Source organism: Oreochromis aureus, linkage group 13, assembly GCF_013358895.1.
Source record: "Oreochromis aureus strain Israel breed Guangdong linkage group 13, ZZ_aureus, whole genome shotgun sequence".
In the NCBI taxonomy this organism is placed as follows: Eukaryota; Metazoa; Chordata; class Actinopteri; order Cichliformes; family Cichlidae; genus Oreochromis; species Oreochromis aureus.
This window is the reverse complement of record NC_052954.1, coordinates 17477176-17501918: the sequence shown is the minus strand read 5'-3', so window position 1 is coordinate 17501918 and position 24743 is coordinate 17477176. Positions and strand designations below refer to the sequence as shown.

Genomic DNA, 24743 nt, shown 5'->3' with positions numbered 1-24743 from the left:
TACCTGGCAACTTGTATCTTGGGTTAAGTTTTTCAACAAGCTGCTTAAAGCTCTGGTTTTCCACCATGTAACCATTATCAGTAATTTTCTCCTTTTTCATAGCCTGGTCGTAATCAACCGTGTGTTTTTGCCTCAAATGATGAAACGTTTATTTTGCCCACCTTAAGCAGGAGAATTTTTTTCCTATGCTTTGCCAAATTCTGTGCTTTGTTAAAGTTTGTAGCTTCGTTTTTGGGTGATAAATCATTAATGGTGGTGACATACGGCTCCTGCTCTCAGACATGCCCGAGCTTATCTCAGTGTTGCGTGCGCTAGGACATGGCAGTACAATACCAATGATGTCACGATATGGCATTTTTATACCACATAAAAATTTACTGGCATTGTTGTTATGATGAGGCACCGAGCTAAATCCATGCTAGGAATTATGTTGACTGGCATGGTGATGCAGTGGTTAGCACTCTCACACCTTTTTGCATGTTTGCATGTTCTCCCTGAGCCTGCATGGGTTTCCTCTTGGCACGATTCAAAGACAAACATCTTAGGTTACAGATTAAATATGGTGAAATGCAGCTGAGGCAGTCCATTTCCATGAAAAAACAAACAAACACCATTTTGATCATTACTACAGTGCATGGATGTAATCTCACCAAATAGAGAACCACTGAACTGACCTGATAAAACTAGTAAGGGCCAAGGTCAATCCAGTAATTGAAGTTCATTCTGAGGGGACATGAGCATTGGCATTATATTTAAACTGGTGATCTATTCCATTGTTTTTTAAAGTTAATCGGGTGCAAATAACATTACCAGATTGACCCAACACTGACCTAAAATTCTTAATATAGTACATCATTTACATGCTGCTTTTTCGATGCAAATAGAGATGCTTCATGTGTTTACTTTTAGTTTTGCATTCATATAGGGTGGTTTACATATTATGGATAAACCCCTGACTGGTTTTCTAACCTCTGTGATGTCTGACTGCTTGTGCTTTTTTTTGGGGGGGGGGGGGGTGGTTCCTGAACTTTGTACTATGAGTGGTACGTACATCTCCCAGCAGCTCAGCAGTGATTTTGATGGAGACAGCGTCATAATATCAGACGGCAGTAAAGTCATTTGGCCTTTTAGCTGAAGCTCACCTGTGAATGAGTTTTAACTGGTGTTAAAACCTTAAACTTATCCTTTCTCGCAGTCTCCTTTTCACTGTGCCTATTTTGTTGTCTGTGGGTGGAAATTTACATGAGTGTGACGCATCACAGAATAGGTGCAGGAAAAGAAAAACTCTTATCTTGTCACGGTAGAAAGCTCTGACTAGACCAACTATTCACCAGCACAATGTGAATAATCAGAGCACATAGAAAGTGGCGTACCGTGGAGCAACAGTGTAACACCCTGACCTTTTCTGCTGCAAAGTCTTGTTTTTTTAAGTCTTTAAAAGCAAATGTGCGCAAATGAAAATAATTTATCTGTGAATTATGGTTAGGCATTGAAAAGAAGATGTGTTTTTCCTCCCACCCTGAAACCTGCTGCGCACAGTGCCAACCACTTACTGTAGTCTGAAGTGCTGTTTTGATACAAAAGATAGATGGGGTTTGGGCTGGAGCCAGAGTGCAGCAAAAGGTGATCATCTCTGCCAAAGCTGCCTGCGTTGGGAAAAGGGAAGCTGAAGCACTGTTACATCCCAGTTCTTTGATGTCTCGTTAATTGTAGTACTGTAATGATAATATTGTTTGGGATTATAAAGACAGGACACTACGGTGCTTTTAAGACCTTGCAAACCTTTTGTAACCCTGCAGTGTCAAGGGGATCAGTAAACATGCAACATAAACTGTATCTTTTTTTTTTTATTTCTGGGGGAAGATAAATTATTTTATCTGTCCATCCTGCCCTTCCCCACCATCTGCAAGCTCTTTTGATAAAACACAGGCCTAGATGTTAACTCCCCCTGGATGGTAAATCCAATCAGTTAAAAACCAAACTAAAATGCTGGTCCCCTTGTACAGGAATTACGTTTTTCATTTTCCTATGGAGTCTGATCACCGTGTCATTCCTTGAGAGTGATGATGAGGGTGTCTTTTCAGTAAAGCATGATTAATGTGCACTGTCTTGTGCAGCCTGGCTCCATGGTGCAACATCTCCACGGTCTATTAACCTTCTCTGACTAGTGCAGCACATAGTAGAGAGCACACCTATGCAGAAGGATTAAGAAAACCCCCCACAATTTTTGTATAAAACAACAGCAAAGATTCTTCTTCCTAATATCATGTAAAGGTTTGTGCAATGCTGAAATGTTAGAGGAGGTAGTCAGCCAACTAAATGAACACCATTTCCAAACAGACACTTTAAAAGCATAAACTCTATTCGTGTGAGATACAGAATGTTATAAGTACATTCGTGTGAAGAAGCCTTATTGCTTTCTAATCTGTTGCTTTAGTACCGCGCGAAAGAAGAATGTCTTCTTGCAGGTGTTAATGTTAAGTTTCACAATCAATAAAGGTGTCCCATAAATAAAATAAATGCCCACTAAAAGTGTCAGAGGCCTCGGTCAAGCTTCTCACACATCAAGATAAGCTACTTTCTCTTGTTGGGTTTGTATAACTTCCAGATTCCTTTCTGCTCTGTCTGGTCGCTCACAATGAGCTGTTGCTGGCAGTCATGGGGGAAGAAGAAAAAAACAACATATATATCATCCTATGAACTTGTGAGAAACCCAGTCAGCACTTCATTTTAAGACAGTGCAGATATGACCAAATCAAATACCACCTTTGCATTTCTAAATTGCCTTTATCATATTGTGCACCATCTGACGCCGTAGTATAGGTAAGAGGTTAAATATGGCAACAAACCTACATTATTTACATTTTATTTTAACCATGTCCTTATAAAGATATTAAAAAATACAGTCCTTATGTTTATCACTGTTGTGACCTTGATTTGATGATAAAAAAAACCCGAATAAAAATCTTGATATAAAAGCATGAAGTGTTTGAGATGGTGCATCGTTTCCCCAAATTACGCAGTCAGAGAGAAATGGATGATCTACAAATCTGTTGCAAACATAATGGGGTTTTTTCTGAAGCAGAAGAAAGAACTCAGTGTAAAGAAAACGTTTAGGGTCGTGAGAGAAATAATTTCTCTTATAGAATTATTTCCCCACCGAATAAAAATAAAAATAAAGTTCAAACTTTCGTGATTTCCACCGTCAACACAATGAAAATGATTTGCTTTGTTGTATTTCTTTTCTTTTATTAATCCCACAAGAAAAGGTTGAAATATAACATTGTAGTTAACTTTCTGTTCTCTTCCGCTTAGCAACCTTCCCTTTTTATGACCTCCTCTTCCGGTCGTAATCATAATAATAAATATATATTTTTAAACTTTTGAAAGTTTTGAAATAAAATTCATAAAATCACTTTTTAAAAAGTTAAAAGAAATATTTAAAAGTCATGATCCTGGCCAAAAATATACCTGGCACATAAGAGGTTCGAAGAAGTCAGTAGTATTTCCCTTTAAAATGTTTTTTTTTTTTTAACTTGCAAATAGTTACACAATATGAAACTGACAAAATATTAAACTAAATTACTAATTCCGATTTAAAAATGGAGGATTTTCTGTATGAAATGTCCCAAATGCATCGTAAAATCCACCGAGTCAGCAGAAGACTCCTAGAAAGCAGAACGCTTGCGTGTGACACTTGTTGAAAACAGTTCAGCTTCGGAGCCTCAAAGCATCCCTCCACAAAACATGTTGTCCATGTTCCAGGGTTGGTGGTAGTAGTAGTGCAGGTAGGGGTAGTACTGATAGCCCCGGTACAGTGGCACAGTCATGGGGATATGTGCTCCAATCCCCTGGTGGTATTGCTTTTGATCGTCCCGCACCAGAACTTTTACAGCCACTTTCTTTGGGGAGCTGCATACGGCCAGTTCGGCCGCCATCTGGCGACGTTTGGTTTTATATCTCCGGTTCTGGAACCAGATTTTCACCTGGGTCTCTGTAAGCTTTAAGGCTCCTGCCAGATCGGCCCGTTCGGGACCAGAAAGGTACCTTTGAGTGCTAAAACGGCGCTCCAGCTCGTGGACTTGAGCATGAGAGAAGGCCGACCTGGAACGTTTCTTCGCACCGGGCCTGCACTGCTGCGCGTCCGGCGAACAGGAGGTCTCCCCGCCGCGGTTACATCCCTCCTCTGCACTCTCGCACTGCGGTCTTTTCTGCTGTTCGCCCTGCTCCTTGCACTGCTCTTTGTCATCTGCAGCGACTGAAATAAAATAGAAATCCGTAACCACAAGTAAATGTGTTGTCTCTGTACGTCAGGGTGATAAAGCACAAGGTCCCTATTTTTTTTCTGATAGCCCATTCCAACAAGGTGCTGATGCTGGCTAATATGAGGGTTTACTATTGTATTTCTGTCATGCTATTAAAGTTAAGGGATGTACCTGAATAAATGCTTTAAACAATTTTAAACAAACAGATTTCCACGACACAGTGTTATACTTTTGTTTTCCCACAAGCTAGCTGCTCTTTACGCACAACAAAGTCACATGGGGCATAAATAAATAGATACAAATTCTTGAGACACAGTAATAATTACACTGTAGTTAGTTAAATTACACATCGAAGTATTTTTATATGGAAAATACAAAGTTTTTCGATTTTTAGACATAGAAACGGGATTTTTTTCTGTTGTAAAAACGGTTTCTTATCCAAAATAACTCGATAAAGTGATTATGAAGTGAAACACATTCGAGTTTTGTGATGAATGTTGTCGCTTCATTTATGTTCCTTCAACATGCTGCGTTGTGCAAATATAATTTAGATGAGAACGCCTACACCTCATTTTCAGATTTTTTTTTTCCGATACTCTTTACAGATCTTAAAAAAATATATAAAAATCGCACCTTCTATGAGCTCTGTCTCTTCTCCTGTGTCCTCCTCTGTAGAAACTTCCGATCGGGCGCTTATAACGCGGGGATGTGTGGGAAGTGTCTCCGGGTAGACGTGGTTGTCATCCCTGCCACCATAGCCGGTGCGCGTGTTGTTCGCCTGCGTTGCGCAGAACTCCTCCGCGGTTCCCGACTTGCTGTTGGCATCGAGTCCAGTGAGGATGTTTTTGATGGAAAAGGATGAAAAACTTAATGTCATAATTCAGATAAGAGCACGGGTATTTCCTCACTCTCTCGCGCGATTTCTTGGGAGGCATCAAGAAATCCGCCACTGGAAAGCAAAAACAAGCCCTCACTACTGATTCGCTCTTTTGCGCGTTGTTCTAATTTAATTGCGGCGAACAGTCCAATGTGCTAATGAGCAGCCTATATCAGGATCTGTCAAGACTGTCAAGCAGTATTTCAACTGCAGCTCCAGTTAAGTTGTGATAGGATGTTATCTGTGCCTGCTGGTCCCTCCTTCGCACCGCCCAGCTTTAACGCTGGCCTCTTTGCTCAGTGTCAGTAAAGGACGAAGGACATTGATTCCCAAGGCAACATGGTTTTATTTTCTTTAGCTTTCGGTATGAGTACTGTGATTTAAAAAAAAAAAAAAAGTTAAATCAATCTATTTTAATTTGTAAGACCCTAAGAAAATGAGTAGAACCTGCTGATTATTCTTCACACCCTATCTGATATTAGACATGAATCAGACTTATTGGTAAAAGTTTTCAGCTGTTTTTACGCACAGAGCTGCTTTGTTTGCTTAACAGCTGCTGCTTCTGCTTCTTCTTCTTCTTCTTCTTCTTCGTTAGGCTGCTTCCTTTAGGTTTACCAACTATCAGATGTCATGTACATGTGTGAAAAACCGACGGTTTACGTTCACTAAGCGTGCGTAAAAGTGCCGCTCAGTTCTGGTTTTCACCTGTGAGTTTGGTTTTAAAGCATTTCACAATATAGGAATTTATATTTAAAACCAGAAATAACTCTTTTGAAAATTCAAGATTACTTTCCACTTGAGTCTAAACTAATCCAAAAAGGACTATTTGGAGTTTTAAAATGTTTCTTCCATCTGTTATTTGGTCCTCGCTAAACTGAATGTCCAATTTTTAATCATTGTGAATTATGTGGCTCGTAAAATTGTGCACAATTTGAATCCTACAAACCTACAGCTTTAAATTTGTTATAGTCAAACACATCTTCAGTCCAGTGTAAAGATGGACATTGCTGGTTCTGCCTTGTTGCTCGAACAGGTGCCTAGCGCCGCCGTGTGGACAGGATTCTTGATCTTGGAAGATAGACGTGAGTCTAAATAAAAGACGACAGCTACGCACACGCACATACGCACTCCCATACAGACCAGGATTACACAATCTACCTTTGAGGTGAGAAGATGTACTGACAGATGCGACGAGCTGCTTCCTCCATGTTGTTTTGTTTTGTTTTGTTTCTCGTAATTGCAGTAAAATCTCCCTTTTTACCTCAGAGCCAGATCACCCTCCAGGGTGTTTTTAAATGTCTAGGAGGCATAAATTAAAATTCTAGCGTAGTTTCCTGTGTTCAAACCACAGCGTGTCTGAATTCTGCAAATCAGCGTCGGAATGTAGTTTATTATTCATTTTGCACAAACGGTTTGAAATCAGTGGTGTCTTGTTGATTATAATTGTGGAGTAAAGTCTCGCACACAGGCGTCATTACACGTGTCCAAATAAAACCTCGACCCTACTTTCTTTTGTCCAGTGAGGAGTGTTAAGCGTGAAATTCTGCAAGCGCATATATTCTGCCAAAAGAGATACTTTTGATGAGCTTTGGTTTGTGAGGAAAGATTTAGTTTACTGTTGTGCTCACACAGAAAGAGTATAACGTTTGAACGTTTATGGACAACTGGCTTTATCAGTCAAAACTTTTTCTTTTTAAATATTTAATTCTATATTAGACAAAAGGCAATCAAGTCACTTGGAATTTTTGATTACCTATTATTGTTTTACCCCTAAACTGGATATTAATGTTCCGGTATACTTAGTAATAGTGCTGTAGACATAAAAACATGTTCTAGAACAGCTGACACCGTGAAGCCACAATGAAACCGAATGATAGAGCTTTTATTCCCGCTTTCTTTCCCTCTCTATATTTGGGCCTCGGTTCTATTGTGAGCTCCTTGAGTGTCTGCCTCTAGACACTTTGTTTTAGGAAACTCCACGCCTATACAGCGCAGCGATGAGCTGCTATCTTTGGAAGCAGAAGATAGCGATCGCGGCAGTGCCTGTCAGAGAACCCGTGGCCAAGCCGCGTCCTCAGGCATCGCCGTCCTGTCGCCAGCTCTATTTACACTAGTGACTCTGCAGCACTTAGAGCTGACACCAGGTATGTCCTACCGGCAGTGCAGTAGCCGAGGGAAGTGGCCAGTGAGGCTATCAGGGGAGACAAACACGCTGTTTACTTTGCCATTTATCTCCATTAATAGCGTCAGGGTATTCGGCCGTGCCTGGTGGGTAAAGGCTTTGCTTAAGTCCATCTCTAAACAACGGTGTGTGTGTGTGTGTGTGTGTGTGTGTGTGTGTGTGTGTGTGTGTGTGTGTGTGTGTGTGTGTGTGTGTGTGTGTGTGTTAGAGAGAGTGAGACAAAGAGTATATATATGTGGTCTGGGTTTGCCTCACTGTGCGTGAGTGCAGATCAGTATTTATTATGTAATTATGACATTATTGTAATTATAAATCTGACACAACTTTAGATAATTTATTATTATTGTTATTATTATGATTATGATTATTATTATTATTTTATTATCATCATTATTATTATTATTTAGCAAAAGAAGAGGTGTTCTAAGAATATTTATCCTCCAATGCTCTTCTCGTTTTCATGCTCTGTGGGTCCGGGGATGCTGGCCGTCTGGTTAATGTCCATCTCTGAATCCTGACCGGACATTAGCTCGCCTTTAAATTCTCTCTGTTTCTGGTTCTTGTCTCAGGCCGAAGTCTAGTGCAAGCTTTCTCACACAAGGGAAAAAAAACGTTTTCTTGGCTTGAGAAAAGATTTCAGACGATAAGAAATGTTGGAATAAACCTCAGTCAACATCATTAAAAAAAATAATAAAAAGAACAGATACACGCACAGACTCACACACAAAGCACACTCCACTTCAATCAGTCGTGCCATGACAGTTATTATGCCCTTTAATTCCACCATCGCTGATAACTTGCATCGTTTTGTGGTTTTAACTCGAGTCTAAAAACAGCCTTATTTGTGCGCCTCTTTTTTTAATCAGTTCATTGGCTTTCAGTGTCACTCAGTTTTAGAGTAAAAAAAAACAAGGCCTAAAGGTTAAACCCAAGTCACACAAATTAAAAAAGAGTGGGGAAAGAGCTTAATAAAAGTAATACTGAATTGTCCGGCATTTGTGATCCATGTTAATTTCTTGCAACTTTATGCATCCAAATAAAATCCATGAAAGGCTTCACTTTCTTAATGAAACCTATAGGTCTTTGCGTAACCGCTAGTTTGCATGGATTTTTCCTTTATTTTTTTAAGCACAATACATCAGCTTTGAACCATTACGCATAGTTTTGGCTAATCGGCATAATTATTTCCGTCAAACATAACACAACAACTTCAGTAAGTTTTCTAAACACGTGGCTCAGAGGGGAAAAAATTATAATAGATGTATTTTATTTCAGTCCATTTTTCTTCATATGCCTGTGGAGTTAGAACCAACTGACCCCTGCTTTCTGTAATGTGTTACGGAATTTGAAATTGTGGTTTTCAAGGCATTAGTTGAAGTTGTTTACATGCTCGAGTCTATCCATCAAGACAGGCTTCTGATTGTGCGCAAATACCGCGCTACCATGCCCGGATGCCCTGCAGAGCTCCTTGGCAGGGTGTGACACTTGGTCCTTGGGGAGCCTGGCTTTGCGTCTGTCCGCTAATGTTCCCCAAATTCATATTCATGAAAGCATTGGCAGAGGCGTTGCTGGGCGGGAGAGAAGGGAAACTAGAATAAGTACAAGAGTAAGTGTTGCTATACACCGAGTTGTTATAGCTGTAGGCTGGATAGCCGTTGTAGCTGTACGGGTTGGGAGCTCCGACTGTGTAAGGGGGATTATAGTTCTGAGATCCAGCGAGACAAGGCCTCCCGTCTCGGACGAGAACCGGCACAGCCACCCTCCTTGGAGGCGGTGGTGGGTGGTGATGGTGGTGATGATGACCGGCAATCTCCAGGGTCTTGTCTTGCCGCTGCCTCTTGCATTTGTACCTCCTGTTTTGGAACCAGATCTTGACCTGGGTAGAGGTGAGCTTAAGGGAGCTGGCCAGGTGCTCTCTCTCCGGGGCGGACAGGTAACGCTGCTGCTTGAAACGCCGCTCCAACTCAAACACTTGAGCCTGAGAGAAGAGGACGCGAGGTTTCCGTCTGGTTCTCTGCTGCTTGGTGGCCGGCTTCTCTGAGTCTGGATCCTCACATTCACCCGGCATGACACCGCAGCTCTCTGCATGGAGAACCCATGTTTAATTACACATCAGAGCTGGCATCTTGATTATTTTCAAGTATATATTTACTATTAAAAATTTAATTATTATTATTTATTGTACAGTTTTAGAATTAGCTTCGAGTGGAAGTGACCTAATTGAAAATTGCTAGTAAAATGTACTGAAAAATAAAATTAGGGAGGCATAATAATAATGTTACATCATGTTACATACGAACATTAACTAAACGTCAATGTTGATACATTAAAATCAGATGAGGCTAAATATAGTTTCTGTTTTGTGTTTCTGAAAGTGTCTGCGTCTTATTAAATGCGCGATAATTTGGATCATCAGTTTAATATATTCAGCAAACATAAATTAGCAGCTTGCAAATGTAAACACTTTAATCTCTGCCAGGCTTACTCAGTTAGCTGGCAGCTAATGAATTGTATGAAATAATAATCTTTTTTTTTTTTTTTTTTTTGCCGTCCATTGTTTGGTCCTATTATGAAAATATATATTATGTATATTATTAACCAGGGGCGTATTTTTCGTTGTCCGCGTTAGGTGTTCAATTTATACTAATTTAAACAGAATCTGGAAAACGTTTCTCCAGAAATGTGTATCAATGTCAGATTAGATGAGCCATGTTTTTGTCACGTATAAGCTTTTATTAATATTTTATGATTTGATTTTCTCCTTTGGCATTTTCGTCCATGTGCATTTTTATACAATTAACATCCTCAGAGTAACTCGCTTCAGTAGACTGTGTACTTACTGTTGTCATGCTCGTCCTGCTCTGTCTCCGGCCGGAGGTCTGCAGAGTGAGTTTGCCCCAGGTTGCCGAACACCTCCACCTGGATACCGGAGTCTGTCAGTCGGTCTTGCACATTCAGTGAGTTGAGGTACGCCATCCTCTCCTCGCTCTCCGACAGGCAGGAGCTGATGGGGCTTGGGGTGTCTCTGCCCGCCAGCATGCAGGAGGGCGGTGAGTGAGAACGGAAGGATTTGTTCGATAGAGCTCCAGGCTGTGAGAGCGCACCAGAGAGACCGAAGCAGGAGATCAGCTGTAGCTGGTGCTGCTGAGACTGCTGTTGGAGCTCTAACTTCAGAATGTCCTTCACAGAAAAAGGCGTGGAGGACGAACTTATGACCGGACTAGGAATCATTATTACCACCAAGAAAGAGATGGCAAAATATACCGATCAGCAGTCCAAGAACGGGACCGATTCGCCTCCGGACGAGCAAAAGAAGAAAATTAGGCGTGCGTAAACCCGAGGAACAGACGCGCTCTGTTGTTTTTGCATACACACCGAAGACGACTGATTTTCTCTCAGCTGTGACATCCCTCTTAGTTGCATATGCGTCTGTGGCTGGATGGCTGAGAGAGAAAGAGAAAGGTCGATCCCGTTTGGTTGGCTGAATTCAGTTATCTGGAGAGAGAGGGTCAGCCAAGATGCTGTCCTCTCCCTCTCAGTGACGTTCTGAAGCGGGGGAGGGATTGGTAGGGTCTCTCTCCCTTTCTCTCACTCGCACTCTTCCTCCCCCCCTTTCCCTCTCTGTTCTATTTAGGTGTAGCCTACATATGTCAGGAAGTTATCCCTAACTTACTTATGAAATAATATTGATGCCACCAACTGCAATGAAACTGAAATATTTTTAAAGGTAAGGAACTTCTTAATTCATGCTTTAAATGTTTCTAATAAACTGCACCAACGCTATCACACAATTGTAATAATTGGGCAAAGCATATTATGCTGTGTAGTTTAATGCAAATAGCCCACAAAAATACTTAACTTGGAAGAACCAATATTTATTTATTCGTTTATTTATTTTTCATTTTTAAAGGATTTCACTTATTTCTTGGACGGTCCCACAATATCGTAGATTTGGCGATTTTTAAGATTAGGCCTATCTTTGTTTCCCCTCTCGGCAATTCCTGGATTATATCATATAACGAGAGTGTGGGAAATGAGATAAATCTGGCAACCGTGAGAGGCATAAAGAATGCTCAGCGCTAAATGGTTGTCTGTGAATTATTTATGGCTTATTTATTTGTGGAAGTTTTAGGATGGCCACGAAAATTTGGCCACAATAATAGTTCCCCTTGACACTGGTAAAAGGAAAGCAAAAGCCTTTTTTGAATAAATAAATAAATGATCAGCTTCAAGCGCTACAAGGAAAGAAAATAATAATAATTATATTATAGTAATAATTATATTATATTGTATATTAATACACTGAGCTTTCATTTTAATTTTACCTTTGTGCTTAAGGGATAAACGTGCTGAAACGGGACACCTCTCTTCTGGTCGACTATCTTTGGCCAGGTCCAGGCGCCAGGGTTTGAGGGCCCATTGCTCTCAAACCGTGTGGAAAGAAAAGAAGAGCATGTCCACATAATCTCATCCGCTCACCATCAACAAGGCGCTGTTTAGAAATGGATAGCGTCACCCCCTCCCATGGAGATGCACGTCTTTTCAAAAAAGGCCGGTTTAAGTGGAGTAGTTTAAGTGAAGAGCTGAACTGAATCCGAAAAAAAAGAAAAGCTTTTAGGCCACAGTAACTGTCTGTGCCCTCTGCAAAAATATAGTGGTCACTTAGTGCTGCTTGGACGCAAATTTAAACATTAAATAATTTATCAAGATTTACTAATAAGGAAAAGTCATTTCCACACAGTGGAAGTTTGCGCGAGTTAGGTGGAATTTATGTGATAGAATTAGCTCGTAAAGCAACCCAAAGGGCAGTAAATCTGGTCATTTTGTTTCCCAAATATTTACCCATTCCTTTTTAATGAGTGCAATGATTTAAACATACCAAACATAGAAATAAATGCGTAATAGCTGTGTGTGGGGTGGGGGGTATGTGTGTGCTTTGTTTTGTTTTATTTAAAGTGTTTAGGAGAAAATTATTAATACCCCAAAAGAGATTACGCGGTTAAAACAATTAATTGTATACACGGGTCCGAGCAGAGTCACCACGCTTTCGACCTTGAGTGTGCAGGGCCTCTCAAGCTCCCAACTGACCATCATCACGGGCTTCGCGTGCCACCGGCAGCCCAAAAGTGGCCAAGTAAAGACTCGTGTTTACGGAGCGGAAGAGTCTGTTTCCTGCCTTTAACAAAACCCAGACTCCCAGAGAGTGTCAAGGAGCTACTCGTTGGTGAATGCGACTCCCCAATACATCATCTTCATTTCTGAATCGTCTTGATAGCCTCGGTAAGGTCGAGTCCACAGCAGAGGTCAGAGCGGATACAGCCTGCAGAGGCCTAAGCATTAAAAAAAAATTAAAGGGATTTTGAAAAATAACTTAAAAAACAAAAAAAAAACCGATCTGCTTTCTGCCTCCGTGGGAGTCAAATTTCAATCACTCCGCACAATTCACTTTCTGGTGAGTTCTTCAAAGTTAGTGTTTTGCCAAGCAGCGCTTAACGTGTCTCTTCTTGTTTCCCTCCTTATCTCCATATTTCTGGCAGTCTAACATATACTGAAGCAGAGCTTCGGCATCAGAGGCGCAGGTGTACAGTACACCACTGAGATACAGGGTACACAGAGCACAGACCAGACGTTTGAAGAAATATCGACATTTATCATCAATCGCTGCTTCTGGGTTTTGTGTCTGATTGGTTGATGCAAATAGCTGTTTATTTATGAAAGAATGAAGGTTTGATATTATGACTTGACAGAGTTGTGTAGAAGAGCACTTACAATCCTTTTACAATGGAGGTGATTATTAACAGGCTCTACCAACAGCCTGTATGTGTGACGAGGAACTCAAGTGTGACTATCCATTTGTCTTAAAGTGCTCTTAATCAGCCAATAACAACAATAGATTGCTACTTTAGGAAAATAGATTAGCTCAAGTGCGTTTTCCCCAATGTCCAACAAGTCCAACAGGATTATTTAACTGGGTGTGACGCTTTCCCCATCGTCTTGCATTAGGGCATGTAATATGTAAATAATGAGGCTGTGCATTACAAAAAAAAAAACTTGAAAAGGTTGTGAGAGCAGATACAGAGTGTGTCCGCCTCATGTAGCTCATAATGAACTTTCCGTTTTCCTTTAATTTCATGGTCAACAGAAAGAATGGCAGTGGACCAAACCGTTGTGTGGCAGTAATGTCTCAGTTCTTCTGGGTCCCGGAAGGTGAGTCTTATCAGCAACCCATGTGATGGTGTCAGTAGCCAGGACCCAGACTGTGCTATTGTGCCGCTGCCTGGGACCGAGTGACGGATGACAGCACCTTCTCATTGGAGGAAATGAGGAGGCCAAAGGCGAGCCCGTGCAGGGCCAGATTTTTCAGCAAAAACCCTGTTCTCACCCACTTACTTTGGACTCTGATAGAGCCATATAGTCCACAATGGCAGGCCTATGATAATAGTTAACACTCCCTCAGGGCTCATTGTGTTAACCAGGTTAGGAAAAAAGATACCCTAATTAGCTGCCTTGTTTGAAAGACTGTGAGAGGGTGATTTGTTTGAGAGCTGACACCTTGTTCTGTGTATCACAGTTCTAACTTAGAGACCATGAAAAGAGGAAGTGAGGTCAGGCCAGTCTGGATCCCCTGCCCTTTGCCCTCCCTTGGGCCTCATAAATTAGGCTGCTGTAATTCCCTCCCAGACGGCCTTGCCCCAGCAGGTGTGTGTTTGTATATATGAGTGCTAACAGAGGGGGATGTAAGGGTTGTAATATCTATGATCTACGGTGTTGGGAATGTAGTTTGGGAGGAAACAAGCAACCTAAATATGCTTATCCTCTCTGCTGCCACGCAGTCAATGTAGATAAAGACAGTGCGGGGAGGCAGGCTTTCAAATGAGAGGATGTGTGTGCCTCTTGCTGCTTATATACGCTGTCCCACTTGGCTAGAGCTGGTGAAAAATTCAAAAAAAAAACTATCAAAAGGTTGAATCAAGTTCAGCTTGCTGCTGGAGGAACTCTCTCTAACTTGCTGAATCAGTAACAGCTCTCTTGGGAAGGACAATGTTACCATAAAATAAAAGTATGCGTGCATCCTGGCTTCCAGAGGTAAACATCCTTGAGAGAAAATATTAGTGTCTGTCCAGCAACCGCGGTGGTATTTCTATCAAAGTGACAGACTGTTTTGGCAAATATCTGACTAGTTATCAATAAAGTCCCATTTTTGTAAATACTAACTGTATAAAATATCTAACAATGCAGCTTCAGCACGCAGCAGATTTTGGCAATGCTGATGCTCAGATTAACCATTAGGATCAAAGCTGACCAGGCCTTCAATTGGACAGCTTTGCTACAAGCTCCAGCGCTGGCAGGCATTCATCCTCATATATGAAGATACAGAGTCCCAGATCTGTAGCTGACCCTGAACTTTGACCTCCTTGCAAAATGGAGAATTGGTCTCCCCATCTGGATTGAAAATATACAACATAATTAGAAGTTATGAAAGATAAAGTTTGTTTCCTCTGTCACTTATCATTTTTGTGTCTCTTTACCTAATGCAGACAAAAAAGCAAGTAGTTTGGGTTAAAAAAATAGAAAAAAAGTCTTCCACTTCCTGTCTTTGTGTCTTAGTATGCATATTTGTATAAAGCCAAAGTGCCTGAGTTGGGCAAAAGACAAAATCAATCAAGTAGAACAACACAACGTAGACCTTGTGTTTGAGGTTCCACCCAGCTTGAAGGCCACATCAGTGAAAAACAATGAGACACAACCATTTTTAATATTCCTTCTAAGTCCAAATGCAGTCCTGTTAAAAAGTACACCCAATGATTCAGTAGCTTGCAGAGCTACCTTTGGAAGCAGTAACTCGAAGTTATCATTTTCTGTTTAACTTTATCAGTTTCTCACATCGCTAAGAAGGAATTTTGGCCCACTCTTCTTTAAATTATTGCTTCAGTTCATGTTTGTGGGCATTTATTTATGCACAGCTCTTTTAAGACCCCTCTATAGTATTTCAATCAGGTTGAAGTCTGGACTTTGACTGGGCCATTGCAACGCCTTGATTCATTTTTTCTTTTTCATCCATTCTGCTGTGGATTTGCTGCTGTGCCAGGAATCACTGTCTTGTTGTATGACCCAGTTTTAGCGAAGCTTTAGCTTTTAGACAGATGGCCTCACATTTGTTTCTACAATACTTTGGTATTCAGAGGGGTTCAATGTCGACTCAATGACTGCAAGCTCCAACTTTGTAAACCTAAGCCGTCCTGCCATGTCCTTTTTTAGAAAGAAGAGGAAACTCTTCCAAACAAGCCATACACGTTCAGTCTTTTCATAATTGTGCTGTCATGAACTTTAACATTTAACATGCTAACTAAGTTCTGTGGAGTCTGAGATGTAGCTGTCCAGTTTCTCTGCATGTTTCACAGGACTGCATACTGCCCTGTGTACACTTTCTTATTCACTGTATGTGAACGTATACGTACCAACTTATACTCGAGCAAAACAGCTAAGGCATTTTAATGGTTTGTTTTAATTTAACTCTGTAGTTTTGGAAATGTTTGATTACTTAAGACAAATTTCAGGAGAATGTTATGTAAAATAAATATAGGACTTCCTGTATCTTATTATCTGTTTCTAGCATTGTGTTAAGCTAACTGCTGGCAATTTGCCCTTTTCTGTATTGTCAGGTGCGAGAGGACTATATACCTTCTTATCCAGCTGAAATATGCTCCCTATAGTGCTTAGGTGTTGTTTTATTTTGCGTGAGTGGCACATGCAGTCTTATATTGTCAGGCTTCTTCCAATGTTGTGTAGCCCTTATGTCAGTGAGTTTACTTTTTGCCTCCATGTTTTTAACTGTGGAAACAATGCGCCTCCAGCTGTGAGATCCATAGATTTGAACTTGTGGAACATACAGACCGCGTTCAAAGCAATATTAGGCATGAGATGTCTGAGATTTTGCATCTTCCAATACAATTCAACTAAGTTTGCCCTTAGATGTATTCTTGGCTCATACTACGGTAGTTCACTGAGTCCAGTTGTAGGCTGTCATCTTTTGTCAGCAGGGTAGAAATCTGCATGCACAATAAAAAAAAAAAGCAGATTTCATGTCATGATATCAAATGGAGCACAAAAGACATTTGCAACCTAAACTTGCACAGACATACGCTCATGCACTCCGCTTGGAATGTAGTCTGACACAGAGATTACTGATATCTATTACTGCACGGTCCGTCAGTCACTGATCTGCTCAGGGAGCAACAGGGAGGTCCTGTGCTCTTTGTTGTTGCTGTGTCTAGTTCCTTGTTAGAGAATTGATGACACTGTCTTTAGAAAACAAACAAAGCGGGAAGCTAAAAAGGTGGTCACTCACCACAGCTCTCTGACCCAGAGACACCGGGGCCAGAGCAACATGTGAACGGCGCTGAAACTTTGCCCTAGGAATGCACAGCGGTGTGTGCGCACACGCTCTTGTTTGTGTTTCAGTGATACCGCAGCTGGAATGTGACTGTCTTGTGCCTGAATGTGTGCCTTTGTGTGTTTTAGTGTCAGCTTCCTATAAGCAGCGCTGATAACCTTCATGCAAAATTTTAAAGAGAAAAAAAAATCACATTAAACAAAACCCCATTCACACTTTGCCTTTCTGGTCATATTTATGTTACTCTGCTGGATGCCAAAACAAATGTTCCATGTTTCCTTCTCAGGGAAATGCAGAGAAAGTGCCGGTGAATGTTGGGCAGAGTAATTGATCGATCTAGCTGTGACACACTCTCTTTGGAGAAACTGTCTTGCCAGAGGCTACTTCTGTCACTCCCTGCTCTGACTCACGCTTCACATCACAGCCCAGATCGTGGCTCTGGGCCTCCTCTGTATGCACACACTGAGCCCCGCCCCAGGCCCCCAAGCCTTGTTCTGGGAGCTCAAATCCCATAATTGCAGGGCTGACAGCGATAGCTAACATACGAGACACCCTCACCTGGTTGGAAAGAATGAAAACATCTACTGTCAGCGTCAAGTGAGGAGATGAGTGGGGGTGGGACCAAGTGGTGGGGAAAGTTAGCAACATGTGGGACAAAACACTGGGGAAAATAGTAACTGGGTGTTGTGTGATAGCAAGGTGTGGGTTTAACTGTAGCACTTTGGCTAGGTATGTTTTTGTAAGGGGTTCATAAGGCTTAACCAAAGATATATAGATGCTTAAGTAATGATTTGTCCATGGCTGAAAGATCAGAAGTTAGACTTTGTTGCTAGTTATTATCATTATCTTATATGATTTTTTTTTTAGGAGGGGTAGGATGGGAGGTGAAGATTGTGAAAGTACATTTGACAAATGTGTATGCTCCAAAAGCATTACTTCATATTCACACTTAATTAATCTAACAGTCATGCATTTGTATTGGGAGGAATGCAAAGTTGGTTCAGTTTCCCTGGATGCAACAATCCAGACAAATACTTGGGAATTGTCTTGAGCACCCACAGTACGTCTTGTACCCACAAAAGCACAAGGACAGCATGCAAACTAAAACACAGTAAGGCCTCTGCAAGTTCAAATCTAGAGTCCTTCTCGATGCGAGGAGACAGAGCTAACCGCTGCTCCACCGAAAAGGTTGTCTGTAACAGTGCTTCTCTGAGTCATAAAGCATGAATGCCTTGAATAAAGGCATTCATGCCTTTATTCAAGGCATTTAAAAACCACAATCGGTTTTTAAAGCATTTTTTTCTGGTTAACTGTAGGAACAGAAGCAATGTTTAAAAATAATATCTGTATATTATCTACTTATAGCAATATATATTTAAGACTATTTACAACTGCGTACATATTTATCACATGATTTAATGATAACAATAAATTTCTGCTGCTTGTATTTAATCCTGTTCTGTTTTTGTGGTCTCCACTAAATACTGGGAGGGAAAAAATCATCTATAACAATTACGTTTCATTATACCCATTGCCAACTCTGTCTGTCTTCTGTTTAGTGCTGGGCAAATATTTTGCAAGAGATTTGTAAGAACCTCTTACTGAAGACATCATCCTGCTGCAGCTAAAATCAAGGCAGACGGGCCTGGGACTGAATAAAAAGAGCAAAGCTGCAGAAGCAAAACAAAGAAAAATAAAGAACTAGTGTAGGATGACAGTTCTCAGTGCATTTATCGCTATAAGTGAGCTGCTTCAGATTTGGTGGTGTCATTTGAGCCAATGGTAGTATAGTAACATAATAAGCACAGTCTTAACTACATTGGCTTGGTCCATGTGGTGTTCTCTACTTTATCTGACCAAAACATTAACAGCAATTAATGACATAACTTCTCCTTGCAATAAGATTAACAACATAACTGGTTTGTCACAAAATACTAAAGAAATAATGCTCGGGATATCTTCTTATATTCCTAATCTGGAAAGGAATGTTAAAAATATATTTCTTTAAAATATGTTTTGTGCAAATTATTGCGCATTGCAAATTATTATCCAGGACATGCAAGTGTGATTTTTATGTTGTCCATGCAGAAAGTGGAGCTAAATTGTACTTTATACTCTAATCAGCATTTTAAACTATAACAGTCCATCAGTGCATGGATAATCTTATTGTATTGTTCATGTTTTAAATCTAATCGTCACACGCACTTTTAATTAGATATGTTAAAAATGGCTTACTGTTAAATAAAATAGAAAAAAGAAAATAATTTATTTAAAAAAATGTAAGTAGCATGAAAACTCTCAAAGCCAGCACTTCAGCACTAGACAAATATGTGTATTTAATTTCACCCCACATAAACTTTTATAACCCATCATCTGTCATAATGTGAAACTTTTGAACTACAAAAACTGAAGTCGAGCCTTGCAACTGCACTGTTGTACCAGACAGAAAACATAACTAAGTCTTGTCTTCCCACAAAGTCGCCCTCCTGGTCCGGGAGAGCAGGCTGGAGTGGCCTTCATTTATCAACCACTTCAGCTCCTGCAGACAGCTGTGGGGAGAGCACAGAGGAGCCAGTGTGTTTACACCACAGCTCAGCCGAGGCCCTCAGGACAGAACAGATTAGGACACTTGCACACATTCGTCTGCAGAGCGTGGTGACCTAAGCGTGATAGCTGTCTGATCAGCCGGCGTTCATATTTACATTTATGATGACGATGCGTCTTCTGATACTGATACAGATACAGCAATCAGTCTGTGAGCTCTGACCTTAATTTATGTTCTATAATCTATTAATGGAAGACTTCTTTCTGTACCAAGTCATGCCAACTAAAGCTCTGGTTAGAGGCTCTAGATATGAGCTTTAAAGCAGGTTTATAGCACCACCTTGTGGCGTAGAAATTAAATGCGCTAATCTCCTGCACCGCCCACTCGCAGTGATGCTTTCTCAACCCCACACATTAGCTAGAGGATTTGTCAATCCCCTGCCCGCGGCGTTCATTGGGCAACAGCGCCTGTGCGTTTGTTTTATTGACCTTTGAACTGACAGGGATCAACCCCGAGAGCGATTTCTATTGGTAAATCCACTCACACCCACTTTGCGGTGACCAAATCCAAGTTGAAGGTGAAAGTCTTCCATCATCCCGCTCAGCCAGCTGATCAAGTGACAGCTCGTCTCTTCGTGCTGCCGCAGCCTCCCACAGTGCAAAAAAAAAAAAAAGTAAAAAAAAATATATATATTTTTTTTTTTTTAAAATGTCGCTCTTTTCTGAAGTCCCCCAGGCTGCCCCTGTTGCTGTCTTCAAGCTGACGCAGGATTTCAATAACGACCAGTTTCCAAATAAGGTGAACCTCGGAGTAGGAGGTAAGTTGTGCATTGCTGTCAGTCATTCATTGTATCCCAGAGCGGAAAAGTTCTCCAGCCTGTGTTACACCGAATTCATCTGTGTTTGTATGATGGTGCCCTCATATGAATTTCTGACAAGTTGGGCTTAGTGTCATTATAATCAGAAAGAGACACTAAGCCAGTAATAGTTAAAACAGCCTGCTGACTGATATCTGAGCTGTAAAATCTAAACAGAGGCTATCTAGATGTAGATTTAATCAGTTTAGTACACCAGGAAGTCCAGAATGGTGACGGCTCACCTGTGCTGTAGTTATTGCTATTGCTTAAATTCATTTTCGGATTAACATAGAGACTGTGAGGATCAGTTAATCTGGCCACGCTACAGGCTGCTCAGTCATCACACACCCACCAACTACTGATTGCAGCTCTGTTGATAATATATCTTTGTTCTGCAATTAGTGTGACACTGAGAGCTGAATCATCTCTGTCCTCTGCTATCCTGCACCTCTCACTCAGCAGACCAGGCAGCTGATTGGATTACTGTTCTGTCATTACACAAGAACAAGCAGGAGTTTAAATTTATTACAGCTCAGTCGTGCTTCTCTCCAAAACTGCCACATTTCGTCCTTGAGAGCAGCTGTTTTCTGTGCTAACCTCTCTGCATGGAGTCATTTCTTCGCTGCTTGCATTGCACAGGAACAGTGTGAGAAGCGTTGATCGCTTAGTTCTGTTTTGGCAGGACAAGGATACCTGAGTCCTGTGATTAGCAGAGGAGGCCGAGGCCTCGTAATCCCTTTCTTTCTCCAGATGGTCAGCTGCTACATGGCAGCTGGGAAATGTAGGCCACACATTTCTCTCTACCTAAAAAAAAACACAGAGATCTGAAAAAGATCTTTGACTGTAAGGATTTTCTGCTTTTCTGTGACTTTTCTGTCACACGTGACTTTAGCGGGATGTTGTCGTCATTAGTTCCGACCCTAGATCTTAATTTAGATGTATTATTACAGATAATCAGTGCCTTTCCAGCTAGTGGACATAACAGAGAGAAAAAGGTAGATTGCCGACATCACCTGGCTAATTCACCCAACAGATACTGAAAGTGCGCCTGTCACAAAACCCTGTGATCTTTGCACTTCTATTATGACTCAAGAGTCCCATAAACTCACAAACATCAGGATTACCAAGGTACAGGTGTTAAGCTCGCAAGTTAACCACTTTTGTCTGCTGTATCTGTTTACTGAGCAATTTCAATTTGTTTAAGGAATGTTATATTTAATCTTACTTAGAGGTTTCTTTTTTCTTAAAACTCACTAAAAAACAACATATCAATGCAGAAGGGAAGGGCTGCTTCCTACTATATTAAGCCATTCTTTCACTTTTTTCTGTAACATTAAATCGCATTGTTCCTTGCAGCCTATCGGACAGATGAAGGCCAGCCCTGGGTTTTGCCGGTGGTGAAAAAAGTGGAGAAGATCATTGTGCATGATGACAGGCTAAACCACGAGTACCTGCCCATCCTGGGCCTGCCTGAGTTCAGATCCTCAGCCTCCAAAATAGTACTGGGAGACAACAGCCCTGCCATCCTGGAAAACAGGGTTTGTGGAGTCAAAAGCCATACTACACTCTTTGAATTTCTAATGTTTTTACATTTAAACTGACTGTTCGAATGTCACTGCCAGGTCGGGGCTGTCCAGTGTCTGGGTGGTACGGGCGCTTTGAAGATAGGCGCAGAGTTTCTAAGGCGGTTCTACAATGGGAGCAACAACACCAAAACCCCCATCTATGTGTCTGCACCTACCTGGGGTACATTCAAGCCCACACACAAACCAGCAGTGAAGTAGCACACAGCTGTAAAGGACTTTAATTTACAGGTTGTTTTGTGAACTTTCCATAGACTTTAAACTGTAGTTGTTGATAAAGTGTTCTATTGATAAATGTCTTGCTACAGCTGCATGTTATCAGCGAGCTTGGCTGTATTGTCAGGTCGGATGTGAGGAGCATTTAAAAAAACATTATTCACTCTTTTATCTAAAGAAAGCAGTGATAAAAATCGAACACTGCCCTCAGAGTTTTTCTTACTGTTTTTCTCAGAAAATCACAATGCTGTGTTCAGCAGCGCTGGCTTCGAGGATGTGCGTCCGTACAGGTACTGGGACGCGGAGAAAAGAGGCCTTGATTTGGCTGGCTTCCTTGGTGACTTGGAAGTAAGTACTGTTCACTTACTACTTCATTTTGATCTTCTGGGTTTCACATTGCTCTTTCGTGTCTCTGTTTCCCACAGAGTTGTCCAGAGCACTCAGTCTTTGTCCTGCATGCTTGTGCCCATAATCCGACAGGCACAGACCCCACGCAGGAGCAGTGGAAGCAAATCGCTGAAGTTATGATGGTAACATGCGTATAAAGTGCATGCAAACATATACAAAGTGTCTGTACTGTGGTCTGAACTGCCACTACTGGCAAAAGGTGTCATTTTAAACAGGATATTATTTTGCATGCACAGTGTTTATCGCAGTATGATAACCCTCTGATCTTTTATCCGGTTCTCTCACAGAGGAGGAAGCTGTTTGCGTTCTTTGACTCGGCTTATCAGGGATTCGCCTCAGGTAGTCTGGAGAAAGATGCCTGGGCGGTGCGCTACTTTGTTTCCTCGGGCTTTGAAATGTTCTGTGCCCAGTCGTTCTCCAAGAACTTCGGACTCTATAGTGAGTGATCCTGTGTGTAAAGTGTGCTTGGTATGAATCTACAGAAAATCCCAAGCTAAATCAACTGCAGGGATTAAACATTGCAGGAAGAGTAATCTTAATATACATCGGTCTTATTTTCAGATTATGCTGAGTATAATGTGCACAGAATACATCAAAAACTCAGTTAAATTGAAAGGAATAGCCACAAAATTCAAATTAAGCAAGTCTCAGATTCACCAGAGGAGGAGCTGTTTATCAGATACTGCACCTACACATCAGGTAATAGGTATTAGCTGCTGTATTGTTTAGCTGTGACATGTTTTTGTCCCATCAGACGAGCGTGTGGGCAACCTGACCGTTGTGGCTCGCGATGCAGATAACCTGAAGCGAGTTCTCTCCCAGATGGAGAAGGTTGTCAGGATCACCTGGTCCAACCCACCGTCTCAGGGAGCTCGCATTGTCACCATCACTCTTACCTCACCTGAGCTTTTTAGTGAATGGTAAGTGTAAAATAGCATCATTAAAAGATGACTCATATCTGTGCATGAGGCAATATTAAAAAGCAGTCGATATCAGACATGCAGAGTGTTTTCATTCTCTGACTTTAGGCAAGAGAATGTGAAGACCATGGCTAACAGGGTCTTGCTGATGAGGTCTCAGCTGAAAGCTAAGCTCCAAGCTTTGGGGACACCAGGGACCTGGGACCACATCACAGACCAGATTGGCATGTTTAGCTTCACAGGCCTCAACCGTGAGTATAGCAATCACTTCCTTATGCACACAATCAAAAATGCACGTTCCACTAGAAGCTAGTCAGGTTAACTAAAAATTTCAGGGCATCTAAGTTGTTTTAGTTTTGGGGGGGTCAGTTTTAAAAAGATCTTAAAATGATTCAAGCACAGTCAGTAAAAGTTAAACCAGTATCTGTTGAATTTCCTGCAGCCAAACAAGTGGAATATTTGGTGAAGGAGAAACATATCTACTTAATGGCGAGCGGTCGCATCAACATGTGCGGTTTAACCACCAAGAACATCGACTACGTGGCCGAGTCCATCCACGAGGCCGTCACCAAGGTCCAGTAGAAGAACGGCACCATACCTCCAATTCTCACCACTTCCTGCTGCCCATTCCTGATCCATCCTGATCACAGGGAATGTGTTTGCATCCAGGTTTCCAGATTTTTCTGGAGCAAATACAAATTCTCATTTGCACAGAGGGATCACAGGCCCCTGGTTTCTCATTCTTTTTCAGTATTTGTGCTATGCTAGGCTAAACACATGCTGGACCAAGTTCTCTATAGACTGCACAAAGATGGTTTGGATCTTTTTTAAGAGCCACAATTTTCCAAACTATGCAGTAGTTATGTAATTGTGTTCATAATTTTTCACCCTTATCTTAGTCCCCAATGTATTGTTTGTAGTTCAAAATATGTGTTTGGTATTTCAAGTTTTATGCATCATTAGAAGCAAGTCTGTGGCTGTATTACGGTTACCTCAGCAGCGCTGACTCTACAGTCTAAAAATGTTATACTGTTCATGACTCATCCATTCAAAGTGTGAAATATAAGTATTTGTGTGGACAGCAGTAAGAGTTGTTAAGGGCAATGAGAAAAAGAGAATATTAACATGACTAAACTGTATATTTGTGTTTACCACCCCGACGGTGAATGAAGAATAAAGAAGCAGTGTTTGTCATTTCTAGATTAAATGTGAACAAATGTTCAAAGGAGGATTTAAGCCTGAACTATGTAATCATATTCATGACAAGGCTCTATGCCAGGGGTCCCCAATCTCAGTCCACGAGGGCCGGTGTCCCTGCAGGTTTTAGATCTCACCCTGGGTCAACACACCTGAATCACATGATTAGCTCATTACCAGGCCTCTGGAGAACTTCAAGACATGTTGAGAAGGTAATTTATCCATTTAAATCAGCTGTGATGGATCAAGGACACATCTAAAACCTGCAGGGACACCGGCCCTCGTGGACTGAGATTGGGG

The 24743-nt window shown here is 41.3% G+C and overlaps 3 protein-coding genes across 4 annotated transcripts; 1 reads left to right on the top strand and 2 right to left on the bottom strand.

Moving 5' to 3' along the window:
- Positions 1-3228: 3228 nt before the first annotated feature.
- Positions 3229-5367, bottom strand: nkx3.3 (NK3 homeobox 3). Its single transcript, XM_031758751.2, has 2 exons — positions 4899-5367; positions 3229-4258 (listed from the first exon to the last, which is right to left on the bottom strand). The coding sequence occupies exons 1-2, from the start codon at positions 5140-5142 to the stop codon at positions 3726-3728; spliced, it is 777 nt and encodes a 258-aa protein (XP_031614611.1). The 5' UTR covers positions 5143-5367; the 3' UTR covers positions 3229-3725.
- Positions 5368-8072: 2705 nt separating this feature from the next.
- nkx2.3 (NK2 homeobox 3) lies at positions 8073-10807 on the bottom strand. The gene is made up of 2 exons (XM_031758750.2): positions 10165-10807; positions 8073-9406 (listed from the first exon to the last, which is right to left on the bottom strand). Exons 1-2 carry the CDS (start codon positions 10553-10555, stop codon positions 8763-8765), a joined length of 1035 nt encoding a protein of 344 aa, XP_031614610.1. The 5' UTR covers positions 10556-10807; the 3' UTR covers positions 8073-8762.
- Positions 10808-10950: 143 nt separating this feature from the next.
- got1 (glutamic-oxaloacetic transaminase 1, soluble) lies at positions 10951-24446 on the top strand. Of its 2 annotated transcripts, XM_039622070.1 has the most exons (11): positions 10951-11051; positions 13467-13531; positions 19991-20080; positions 21476-21657; positions 21742-21865; positions 22154-22266; positions 22344-22448; positions 22614-22764; positions 23081-23246; positions 23355-23497; positions 23689-24446. In XM_039622070.1, the coding sequence occupies exons 2-11, from the start codon at positions 13504-13506 to the stop codon at positions 23826-23828; spliced, it is 1242 nt and encodes a 413-aa protein (XP_039478004.1). In that variant the 5' UTR covers positions 10951-11051; positions 13467-13503; the 3' UTR covers positions 23829-24446. The 2 variants fall into 2 exon arrangements, with proteins under 2 accessions (XP_039478004.1, XP_031614613.1); XM_031758753.2 differs by lacking the exons at positions 10951-11051; positions 13467-13531 and having other exon boundaries at positions 19830-20080.
- The last annotated feature ends 297 nt before the right edge of the window (positions 24447-24743 follow it).

What these genes read in the sequence shown, in the direction of transcription:
- nkx3.3 (XM_031758751.2), bottom strand. Translation starts at nt 5,142, where the DNA reads ATGACATTAAGTTTTTCATCCTTTTCCATCAAAAACATCCTCACTGGA. An exon ending in AGAGACAGAGCTCATAGAAG is followed by an intron (nt 4,259 to 4,898) that starts GTGCGATTTTTA and finishes ATTTTATTTCAG; the next exon opens with TCGCTGCAGATGACAAAGAG.
- got1 (XM_039622070.1), top strand. Translation starts at nt 13,504, where the DNA reads ATGTCTCAGTTCTTCTGGGTCCCGGAAG. An exon ending in GTTCTTCTGGGTCCCGGAAG is followed by an intron (nt 13,532 to 19,990) that starts GTGAGTCTTATC and finishes TCTTTTCTGAAG; the next exon opens with TCCCCCAGGCTGCCCCTGTT. An exon ending in CCTGAGCTTTTTAGTGAATG is followed by an intron (nt 23,247 to 23,354) that starts GTAAGTGTAAAA and finishes CTCTGACTTTAG; the next exon opens with GCAAGAGAATGTGAAGACCA.
- nkx2.3 (XM_031758750.2), bottom strand. Translation starts at nt 10,555, where the DNA reads ATGATTCCTAGTCCGGTCATAAGTTCGTCCTCCACGCCTTTTTCTGTG. An exon ending in GCAGGACGAGCATGACAACA is followed by an intron (nt 9,407 to 10,164) that starts GTAAGTACACAG and finishes TTCTCCATGCAG; the next exon opens with AGAGCTGCGGTGTCATGCCG.